Raw genomic sequence first — 12,442 nt, forward strand, 5'->3', positions numbered from 1 at the left:
TAGAGTTTTGTTGGGTAAATTAACCCAATCCTACAATCAGAAATTTTGACTTGGGGTGGCCTGAACATATGAGGGTGACCAGCAGCGTAAATAAATGAAATTTAAATATAACATTAAGGTAAAGGTTTTCCCCTGACATTAAATCTAGTTGTGTCTGACTCTGGGGGTTGGTGGTCATTTGTAAGCCGAATTGCCAGCATTGTCTGTAGACATCTCCATGGAGTACTATTACCTTCCTGCTGGAGCAGTACCTATTGATCTACTCACATTTGCATGTTAGCTGGGGCTAACAGCGGGGGCTCACTGTGCAACCCATATTTGAACTGCGGACCTTTCAGTCAGCAAGTTTCGCAGCTTAGCAGTTTAACCCGCTGTGCCATTGGGGGCTCCTAAATATAACATATGACACTTGCAAATAACAGCATGCAATAACTGTAAATGCAGTATAACATTTGTAAGCGTAGTATGTATTATTTGATCTATTCAGTTCCACAAGGAAATATGGGCAGGTTGAGTATCCCTAATCTGAAATGCTTGGGACCAGAAGTGTCACTTGCATTTCGGATTTTGGAATATTTGCATATATGTATAAAATGAGATACACGTCTCTTAGAGATGGGACACAAGTTTAAGCACTAATGTTTCATGTGCACATTATAGATAGCCTGAAGAACAATATTTTTAATAACAAAATGTGTGTGCATTGAACCATCTGTTAGCAAAAGTGTTACTATCTCAGTCGCCCATGAGGACAATTTTGGATTTTGGAGTATTTTAGATTTTGGAATTCTGTATAAGGCAGGCATGGGCAAACTTTGGCCCTCCAGGTGTTTTGGACTACAACTCCCACAATTCCTAACAGCCTATTGGCTGTTAGGAATTGTGGGAGTTGTAGTCCAAAACACCTGGAGGGCTGAAGTTTGCCCATGCCTGGTATAAGGGATGTTCAACCTGTATGTGTACAAGGAGGCCATATAAATCTCAGTGAGATCCAGATCTGCTCAGTATGGGATGTTTGGAGTATCCAAGTGTTATGCTTCTCCCCTATGGCTAGATGCATGAACTAGCCATTAAATAGTTTGACGAGGCATTGGAGATTTTTGGCTGAGTACTTAATGCTCCACCCTAAACTGTAAATTCCAAGATTCCATAGGATGTTGCCATGGCAATTAAACTAGAATCTTAGTGCTATATTTGTGTAATATGGAAGGACTCTGGAGTATAGGTGGTGCTTGATTTCCTACCACTTTCTCCCTAATTGGACTCATGTATGTGCAGTCTCTCAGTGAGCAATGTTACATGGCAGGAGGTAACAGCAGAAAATTAGATTCGCCCGACTGAAAACTGGAGAGGCTCCTGTACTTTCAGTCGTTGAATAGAAGAAGGAATTTCAACTAGATAACAAGTAATACCTGATGGAATTCCCTTGTCTACACAACCTTTAAGGGCAGATGAGCCCTCTCAGGTTTTCACTTTGACAATCCTAGTTTTCTCAGGACTCACTTGCTTTTGTTTTGGATGGATCTGCTGCAAATTGTCCGTTCAAGACCTCGTTCTTCTTTCACTCCCGAGAGTCCAGGAATCCTAAATACCAACGTTCACCCTAGCCTGACATACTGAGTTTTTACTTATTTCAAAATTACATTTACTGCACTTCCACTTGCCAGCTGAGATTGCCATCTCTCCCCCTGCAAAACAACAACATATAATTTAAAATCCAGCACGAGATAAAATGTGGCTATGTTTGTTTATTGCACAGCAGGGATATTTACAGCTCTCTCGTCTAGCTTCTTGATTTCTTCCCTTCTTCCTTCAGCATTCTGCATTCTTCCTGTCATAACCTGCTTGACTAGCTTATTCCTTCTGTGCATTTTTAATTAAATCCCGAAGTCCTGAACCATATGGAGTGGGGGAAAACATTACAATTGGTATTCTGATAATAGCTAAGAAAAGTGCAGATATGTGTTTCCTCATGCATGGTGAAAGAAGTTTAATTAACTCCCCCAGCATCTATCAAAGCTCAGTGGAACACTAAGAAACTATCTGTCAGTTGCCAGAGATGATAGTAGGTTGGGGAGGGGGAAGATTTGACTTGCAATGCGCACATATATAACTTGGAATTGTGGTTGTCTGTAAAGTCCAGTAGCTCTCACCAGGGGATGCTACATACTAGTCATCATTTTAGGGTGGTCCCTCCACATTTGCTGTGTTTACAGCTTCATCACACTAAAATATGGGTCCACTTTAAATATGGTTTCTGCCTGCTGAATTCTGGGATTTGTAGTTTAGTGAGGCTCATGACCTGTCTGGCTGAGCAGTTTAAAGATCCTTTCCTAAACTACAAGCCCCAGAATTCTGCAGGAGACAGAAACTGGATTTAAAGTGGATCCATTCTCTAGTGTGATGCCTGCAAAGTGGAAAAATGTGAACAAAGTCCCTATTTTTTCATCCAAGAGAAAATTGTAGATATTCAGGAAAGACTTTGTGACCAACTTCTATCAGAATGGCTATGTAAAGGTAAAGGTTTCCTTTGACATTAAATCTAATTGTGTCGAACTCTGGGAGGTGGCGCTCATCTGAGCTGAAGAGCCGGCATTGTCCATAGACACCTCGTAGGTCATCTGGCCAGCATGACTGCATGGAGTGCCGTTATCTTCGATACCTATTGATCTACTCACATTTTGCATATTTTTGAACTGCTGGGTTAGCTAAAGCTGGGGCTAAGAGCAGGAGCTCACTCCGCTCCCCGGAATCGAACCGCCGACCTTTCGGTCAGCAAGTTCAGCAGCTCAGCGGTTTAACCACTGTGCCCCCGGGGGCCCAAATGGCTATGAAGGACCTACAAATGCCTAGAGATGTGTTCTTTCTAGGAATCTCTAGATCCTCCACCACTAGAGGACCTAGAAATTCCTAGAAATAACACATCTCTAGGCATTTGTAGGTCCATAAAATCAAATCCACAAAAGTCAGATCTGTAAATAGGGAAGGCTGAGTGTCCAGGTGAAAACCGGAAGACATGCAGCAGAGCAACGTCACATTGTGGTCAAGATGGCAATTGTTACTGAGGAAGAATAGACAATTAAATCTTCAGGAGTTTGCTTTTGCTTGGATCCACAGCAATGGTTCTCACCCAGTGGGTCCCCAGGTGTTTTGACCTACAACTCCCAGAAATCCCAGACAGTTTACCACCTGTTCGGATTTCTGGGAGTTGAAGGGCAAAACATCTGGGGACCCAGAGGTTGAGAACCACTGGTCTACAGGGAAGGGCACAGTTCTACTTTCTTCTCCTGAGTTGATAGAGTACAAACTACTTTGGCACTTTTGCAGGAATTGAAGTAAGTTTTTTTTAACCGTGTTAGAAGTGAATTGAGAACATACTGCAAGTTGCTTCTGGTGTGAGAGAATCGGCTGTCTACAAAGACGTTGCTCAGGGGACACCTGGATGTGTCACCATCCTGCTGGGAGGCTTCTGTCATGTCCCTGCATGGGAAGCTAGGGCTGACAGATGGGAGCTCATTCCATCTCGTGGACTCGAACCACCAACCTTTAGGTCAGCAGTTCAGTTGGCACAAGGGTTTAATCTAATTTACCTCAGTAAGTTGAGGACTATGGAGGAAAGTGGGAGGAAGGGAAAGAAAGTGGGACATTGTAAAAGCAGTCAAAAAGTGGGCCAATACAGGATCAATCTGGGTTGTTCCTTCCAAACTGGGACAATTGGAGAGCATGATGCCATGGAATCCAGCATGCTGTCCACACAGTGGCTGATCAGATGTGTCTGGGAATCCCACAAGTAGGTCTTAAGCATGTAGCATCCTTTCTTTTGTTTGTATTTTGTGGCTGATGCATTCCTTAATCCAGGTTACTGTCAATCTCAGGTGTGCCAATTAGGTTTCTGGGAAAAACTGAAAAATTTTATGTGGTCTTGGACGTCCACAGCAGACATGATTTGTTAGCAATGTCAGCAATGTGTAACCTTATTCTTGCACTATGTGTTACTTACCTGTGAGTATGGTTCACTGCACATGTTCAAGAAAAAAGGATTCTGGCATTGGTCACACATCCGTAACCACAGTCAGAGTAATGAACTGGTATGCTTTGACCCATCATCTACTCTGGATTCCAGCTCACGTTAGTTATTATACAGAGTATGAATGCAGAAGGCAATATTATTCTGTTAATTAATCCATGGTAAATGGTTCTGGTTTCATACAGACATGGTGCCAAAGATCTCCTTTGTTTGCCAGAGAATTTGGCACGTCTCAATTCCATACATCTTCCATGTGGTCTAACTGTTGCCGGAGATTCTCTGGACAATCAGGTTTATCCTCCATTTCCTTGTCATCAATATGTTTGCGAATGCCACATTTGAGAAATGTGCGGGCTTAAACTGGCATCCTACGCTTTTAAGTGAGCTAACCACCTGCTTCTTTTCTTCTTCTTTTCTTTCGTTTCCTGCAGGGGGATTGGAAAGCAGGGGCTGCAATGCTTAGGTAAGAACCTTCTTCTCTGTTTCCTCACTGAGTTGGTTCTTTGGTTCATAATTAGAGCACCGCACGTCGCGAAAGCACAATCGAAGCTATGCACCGGGATCACAATGGGAAAAAGAAACAGCATTTTATAGAAGGGAGGCTGTGGGGGTTGGAGCTACACCCCCTTTGCCTTATGAGTCCAGATGGCGGTGAAGGGATTGCCCATAGCAAGTTTGTGCTCATGCTCTGCAAATGCTCTCAATGCTCTTGGAAAGCACTTTCCAGTCGGTTTTCATCCACAAAGAAGGGAGTGAGGTCTCTTGGGGTTGTGGTCTAAAGTCCTGTTTGTTCTTAGGAAGAAAGTTCTCATAAATTCAAACCTTCCTTCCTTGTGATTTTTCCTCCTTTTGAAAAAAAAATAGGGGATGATATAGAAGTTGAATGCCCTCCCATCAGTACCGGGATAGAGCGTTGCCTGTCTGAACTTCAAGGGTCAACATTTTTGGTGCCAAATGCTTAGACACGTTTTCCCCCACACTGGGTCTGATTATGGCTTATTTTTTAAGCAGGAAGTGAACTGGAAGGTCTATCCTGGGGCTACAAAGGCTTAAAGGGCAGAAATGTGGTGAAATTATAAAATTCTGGAGGTGGAGAGAGTATGTCATTAGGGGACCAACTCATTGTTGTGTGCTCTCAAGTCCTTTCCCACAAATGGCATCCCTAAGGGCAAAGTATCATGAGTTTGTCTGAGTAGGATTGATTCAGAGAAGGTTGCTGTGAGTTTTCCAGGCTGTATGGCCATGTTCCAGAAGCCTTCTCTCCTGACGTTTTGCCCACATGTATGGCAGGCATCCTCAGAGGTTGTGAGGTCTGTTGGAAACTAGGCAAGTGGGGTTTATATCTCTGTGGAAGATCCAGGGTGGGAGAAAGAACTCTTGTCTGTTTGAGGCAAGTGTGAATGTTGCAGTTGGCCATCTTGATTAGCATTGAATGGCCTTGCAGCTTCAAAGCCTGGCTTCTTCCTATCTAGGGGAATTCTTGTTTTTATTGTTCTCTTGATTTGTATTGTAATGGATATTTTATTTATTGTACTGTTCATTGTGTTCTGAAATGTTGTTTTTATATGCTGTTTATTTTGTATTGTTTTGGGCATGGCCCCATGTAAGCCGCCCCGAGTCCCCGTTGGGGAGGTGGTGGCGGGGTATAAATAAAGTTTTATTATTATTATTATTATTATTATTATTATTATTATTTGTTATGGTAGGAGGTGTTAGCTGGCTCTGATTGTTTCATGTCTGGAATCCCGCTGTTTTCTGAGTGTTGTTCTTTATTTACTGTCCTGATTTTAGAATTTTAAATACTAGTTTGCCAGAATTTGTTCATTTTCATAGTTTCCTCCTTTCTGTTTAAATTATCCATATGCTTGTGGATTTCAATGGCTTCTCTGTGTAGTCTGACACCTAACACCTCCCAACAAACCATTCCCCCAGGCAGGAAGAAACCAGGCTTTGAAGCTGCAAGGCTTTTCAGTGCTAATCAAGGTGGCCAATTGCAACACTCACACTTTCCTCAAACAGACAAGAGTTTTTTCTCCCACCCTGGACCTTCCACAGATATATAAACCCCACTTGCCTGGTTTCCAACAGACCTCACAACTTCTGAGGATGCCTGCCATAGAGGTGGGTGAAACATCAGGAGAGAATGCTTCTGGAATATAGACATACAGACCAGAAAACTCACAGCAACCCAGTGATTCCGGCCATGAAAGCCTTCGATAAAACATATTAGATTCAGAGAGAACATGTTATTGCCTTCCTTTAAGGCTGAGAAGTTGTGAGTTGCCAAAGACTATTCAGTGGGTTTCTATGGGTGAGCTGAGCATTCCAAGTCTGGTCTCCTAGTATCCTTGTATACTGAATAGTTTGTTAACTTTTCTAAACTCAAAAGGAAAGATATGTGATTCTCATTTGGATTTCAAAGCAGATAATCTGAATTCAGAAACTGGATTATATGGCAGTGTAGATGGGGCCTCAGTCCAGCAAGATACCATGGTTGGGTGCCTGAAACGTTTTAGAGAAAAGGTACCTACAATAGTTGGGACCAAAATTTTTTTAGACCTTTATTATGGATATTTAAAACAAAATAGGCAATTGAAGGACTGCCTGATAGTTTTGTTTTTTTTTTCGTCTCAGGAGCAACCGGAGTTGCTTCTGGAGTGAGAGAATTGGCCGTCTGCAAGGACGTTGCCCAGGGGACGCCCGGATGTTTTGATGTTTTTCCATCCTTGTGGGAGGCTTCTCTCGTGTCCCCGCATGGAGCTGGAGCTGATAGAGGGAGCTCATACGCGCTCTCCCCGGGTGGGATTCGAACTTGGCAGCTTTCAGGTCAGCAACCCAACCTTCAAGTCACTTAGTCCACTACGCCATCTGGGGGCTCCTTGCCTGATAGTGCATCCATGATTCATCCTAGATCCCAGTTTTAGAGGCAGAACAGAAGAGAAAGAGGCTAAAGATGTATCTTGTCTATATACCTCCATTACTGTGCCTAAGCCCCAATCTTTGTTGGGGATTCGCTCTAGCATTCCCTAGGAATATTAACCTACATCTCTAAAATATTGGTGCTGGGGCTCAGAGTCCTCTGGCTTTTGGATCAATCAACTTTTCTCTACCTAGCCTACCTTGCGGGGTTATAAGTATTTGTAGGGCAGGGGAAAGACACACATATATACTCATCTGTCCACCTTGGAAGAAGGATGGAAGAAGAAGATAAGATCCTGGATTCTTTGGGAGAAGTGTAGCAAAAGAGCTGAGAGTTAGGACTGGGACACGAGAGCTGGATTGTGTGTGTGCTGGGCTGCTTCTAATTTCCCTAATTCCCATTTTAATCAAGCACTTCACACACATATGGCCCTTGAGCCAGGTTTTATTGTTTCGCTGAACTAGATTCCTTCATCTATTTTAGGGCTGTGAAACGTCTCTCCCATTCTTCTTGCATTTTATGTACATTTCTGGCTCTTCCTCTACCCTTGTACCTGACACTTCAGTCCAAATTTACCTTCACATTTGCACCTACTTCCAGTTTGCTTGCTCTCTCCCTATTAGAATATATATGTGTGTGTATGGGGGGGGGGGATAAGCGAGAGAGAAAGAAAGAATAAGGAAGGGGGAGTGAGAGAGTGGGAAGAAGCTATATAATGATGCTGCACACCTACCTTGGCATATGGAACAGATATATATATATATATATATATATATATATATATATATATATATATATCTGCTTGCAAATGAGTGTAGCGGCAATGACTTACCTAAACACACACACTTGAAAAATCAGCCCAAAATCTGTTCTCCTGCATACTTTTACATGTAGGTTGGATCTACAGTGTCATATAATGCAGATCATCTGCTTTGAACTGGATTATATGAACGTACACTGCCACATAATCCAGTTCAAAGCAGATAAAATGGATTTTATATGGCAGTGTAAAAGGGATCTTAGTTCGCGGCGACTGAAATAAGCTAAGGACAAAAGGAAGAAGAGAGATAAGTTAAAAGCAATTAAAAATGTGAGGTGAGACGTTAATTGGGGCTGTCCCTGCCAAATAGGATCATTTGGATGGTATTTTAAGCCATGTTTAAACAGCTGTGAGTCCTTGGTTCGTGTCCACAGGTGTGTGTTCCCCTTCACATTTTGCAGGCTCTGTTTACTTCTGTATGCAAAATAGCCATCTAACGTATGCAACAAATTTGGCAGAAAACTTTACTCTGCATCCAGTGGACCCTGGGTATCTCCCGGGGTTTGGTACCAAATCCCTTTGTGGATTTGGTACCAAACCCCTGCAAACAATCATTACCTTGTCGTGGTGCTGGAGGTTGGGCACATCGATGATACCATGAGTGAAACCGTGAAGGGACACTCAAGACGGGAAAGTCATGGCAGAGAGGTCAGACTAAATCTCTGGGGAAGGTAATGGCAACCCACCCCCGTATTCTTGCCATGAAAACTAAATGGATCAGTACAACCAGAGATATGTCGGTATACCATTGGAAGGTGGGATTCCCAGGTCGGAAGATGGTCAAAAGGCTACTGGGGAGGAACAGAGGATAAGTTCAACTAGCCCTAGATGTGATGATACTGTTAGCTCAAAGCCGAAAGGAAGGCTAACGGCCAACGTTGCTGGAGGTGAACGACGAATCCGATGTTCTAAAGATCAACACACTATAAAACTTGGAATGTAAGATCTATGAGCCAGGGCAAAATGGACGTGGTTATTGGTGAGATGTCAAGATTAAAGATAGACATTCTGGGGGGGGGGGGGGGGGCGGGAGGACGGGTCAGTGAACTTAAATAGTCTGGAATGGGCTGTATACTCTCACCCTACCTATTCAACTTGTATGCAAAACACATCATGGGTCGTACGGGGCTTGATGAATCCAAGGGTGGAGTTAAAATTGCTGTAAGAAACATTAACAATCTTAGATATGCAGATGACACCACTTTGATGTCTGAAAGTGAGGAGGAGCTGAGGAGCCTTATAACCAAGAAGAAAGTGCAAAAGCTGGGTTGCAGTTAAACATCAAGAAAACCAAGATTATGGCAACCAGACTAATTGATAACTGGCAAATAGAGGGAGAAAACATGGAGGCAGTGACAGACTTTGTATTTCTAGGCGCGAAGATTACTGCAGATGGAGACTGCAGTCAGAAAATTAGAAGATGTTTGCTTCTTGGGAGGAGAGTAAGGACCAATCTCGAGAAAATAGTGAAGAGTAGAGACATCACACTGAAAACGAAGGTCTGCATAGTTAAAGCAATGGTATTCCCCATAGTAACCTATGGATGCGATAGCTGGACCATAAGGCTGAGCGAAGGAAGAGAGACGCTTTTGAACTGTGGTGTTGGAGGAAAATTCTGAGAGTGCCTTGGACCGAAGGAAGATCCAACCAGTCCATCCTCCAGGAAATAATGCCTGACTGCTCACTGGAGGGAAGGATATTAGACGCAAAGATGAAGTATTTTGGCCACATCATGAGAAGACAGGAAAGCTTGGAAAAGTGAATGGTGCTGGGGAAATGGAAGGAAAAAGGAAGAGGGGACAAGACGGATGGATGGTATCCTTGAAATGACTGGTTTGATCTTGAAGGAGCTGGGGTGGTGACGGCCGACAGGGATCTCTGGCATGGACTGATCCATGAGGTCACAAAGAATCGGAAGTGACTGAACAAATAAACAACAACAAACCCTTTGTGGATGCCAACATCCATGGATACCCGATTACTGCTATGTACAGTAATATCCTTTACACAAAATTACAAAATCAAGGTTTGCATTTGCTCTTTTTGGAATGTTTTCAAGCTGTGGATGCGTTAATCAATTGATGCAGAATCTGTGGATAGGGGGACTGATTGTACTCCTTTTGCCAAACTGCAAACCCAGCACCATCTTAGACAGCCATGGAACATCAACAACGAGGAGCTTGGAGGAAAGGGCAGTGTTTGTTTGCTGCAGGCTGCCTTTGACCTCAGCTCCTGGTGACTGGCTCCTTGCAGACTCTGGCCCTGACTGCCTGGCTGAAGAAAGGCCCAGCAGAAACACCTGCTGCCTCCTGAGGCTGGGGCATAAAAGGAGGATGCTGGCAAGGGCCCAGTGCATCCAAGAGAGTCAAAGAAGACATTAAGACCATGAAGGGGGAGGGGGAAGGTGTACCCAGATGCTGTTTTTATATTTTTATGTTTTAATATCTTAATGTTAATGGTTTTAAATTATATTTATATTTTATTTGTTTCTATTGATTTTTTGTTATGTTTTATTTGCATTGTATAATGTGGCATTGCATTTTTGTCTAAATATATGTTGTACGCCGCTCTGAGTCCCCTGCGGGGTGAGAAGAGCGGGATAGAAGTGAAGTAAATAAATAAATAAATAAATAAATAAACTGTGTAGTACTTAATTCATTTCCTACAGTTCTTCAGTCAGTCTGATGGGACCCTGAAATCTCACTCTTCTTACAATGTATTGACACAGGGATGGATCAGTCAGGTGTCAGTGCCACAGAACAAGATGTTCAATTATGATACAAAGCTCTTTGTGTTCTATTTTTTGTTGTTGAGGCTATCCAAAAGATACGAGACCAGAAGCATTTTGGGCGAATATGTCAATATGTGTATTGGCTCCTTGGGTGCTATGTTCTCTAGCTAGGTACCCGGGGCACAGTCCCAATGCTTAGAGGTTCCTGGCAAGTACATTTGATCCCATGGAACAATGTGTACTCCTGCCCTCCCAAATGTTATCTCTAGCGTGGTTTTGTTTGCAGCCTCTTGATAGTGTGCTTTCCTGCTCTCAGATGTCACCGATTTGATCTTTGATCAGGGCTCAGAAAGTGGAAACAATGACAGTCTTTGCCAAACTTGGGGCAGCCAGCATTCAGAACAAGGAAATCCAAATGTGTAAAACATATGTCAGTGTGACAGGATCAAGAGCTTTGGAAATTTAACTTTTTTGGAATGTAAGTAAGCCAAAAAATGACTTTTTCCAAGCATTTCCACTTGTGTGTATGCACACAGGTTGAGTAATAAGAACTGTAAGATCTGGGGTGCATCTAATGCAGTTTGGCACCACTTAGGCATTGTAGGGTTTTTTTTAAGGCTTTCATGGCCAGAATCACTGGGTTCCTGTGAGCTTTCCGGGCTATATGGCCATATTCCAGAAACATTCTCTCCTGACGTTTTGCCCACATCTATGGCAGGCATCCTCAAAACCTCTGAGGATGCCGGTCATAGATGTGGGTGAAACATCAGGAGAGAATGCCTCTGGAACATGGCCATATAGCCCAGAAAGCTCACAGGAACCCAGTTGTCATTTTACAAGATTTTTAGTCTTCTTTGGGGCTCCTGGTGGCACAGTGTGTTAAAAGTGCTGAGCTGCTGAACTTGCGGACCCAAAGGTCCCAGGTTCAAATCCCGGGAGCGGAATGAGCGCCCACTGTCAGCCCCAGCTCCTGCCAACCTAGTAGTTCGAAAACATGCAAATGTGAGTAGATCAATAGGTACCGCTCCGGCGGGAAGGTAACGGCGCTCCATGCAGTCATGCCGGCCACATGACCTGGAGGTGTCTATGGACAACGCCGGCTCTTCGGCTTAGAAATGGAGATGAGCACCAACCCCCAGAGTCGGTCACAACTGGACTTAACGTCAGGGGAAACCTTTACCTTTACCTAGTCTTCTTTACCAAATAGTACTGTGCCTCACCAAACGATGACTCCCATGATTCCTTAGAGTTAAGCCATGGCAATTAAAGTGTTGTCAAACTGCATTAATTCTACAATGTAGATGCACGCTTTAGACTAGGTTGATGATATGCAGTGGGAAGCATGTAATGGGAATTCGGGGCATAGGGGTATTTGTAGGAAAGTAAATTCTCAGGAAAAGAGCTGGCCAGACATAAAGGGCTTGTGGTGTGAATAATGCCATGCATTAGAAGGCAATAAAATGCCAGGTTATATTCTTCCCAGGAGATGAGCAGTGTGATTTCCAGAACTAAGTAATAAGAGGTATCAATTTTGTCTGGACAGGGAGCAGCAAAACTGACTTCTCAGTGCCATGGAGCTGAGCTAAAATCTGTTTCTGTCATCTGTTGACAAGGACTAGTGAAATTATACAGCTGTCTTCATGTATCTGAAAGGCTGTCATGTTGAAGATGGAGCAGACTTGTTCTTTGTCACTCCAGAGGGGGGAGGATTAGATGCCGTGTTGGAAATCGCACGAAAGAGAATCTGGGTTAAACACTTTCTAGTTGTGTGAATTATTCAGTGTCAGATTGAACTGCCTCAGGTTATGACCGGCGCTCTCCTTTGCTGGAAGTGTTTCGAACTACAGTTCCCACAAACCCACAGGCAATGTGACCACCCACCTTTGGCCATGCGTTCTAGGGAATGCTGGGAGTTATAGTCTAAAAAAGATAGAAAACATTTCC

General features: G+C 43.3%; 1 protein-coding gene across 1 annotated transcript in view; it reads left to right on the top strand.

Moving 5' to 3' along the window:
* The window catches only part of prkcg (protein kinase C gamma), a 68,152-nt gene that overhangs the window by 19,724 nt on the left and 35,986 nt on the right, over positions 1-12,442 (top strand). The window contains exon 2 of the mRNA XM_008118445.3: positions 4,459-4,490. Coding sequence (XP_008116652.1) covers positions 4,459-4,490 — 32 coding nt within the window. The remainder of the gene's footprint in view (positions 1-4,458; positions 4,491-12,442) is intronic.

Source organism: Anolis carolinensis, chromosome 6, assembly GCF_035594765.1.
Source record: "Anolis carolinensis isolate JA03-04 chromosome 6, rAnoCar3.1.pri, whole genome shotgun sequence".
Classification (NCBI taxonomy): domain Eukaryota; kingdom Metazoa; phylum Chordata; class Lepidosauria; order Squamata; family Dactyloidae; genus Anolis; species Anolis carolinensis.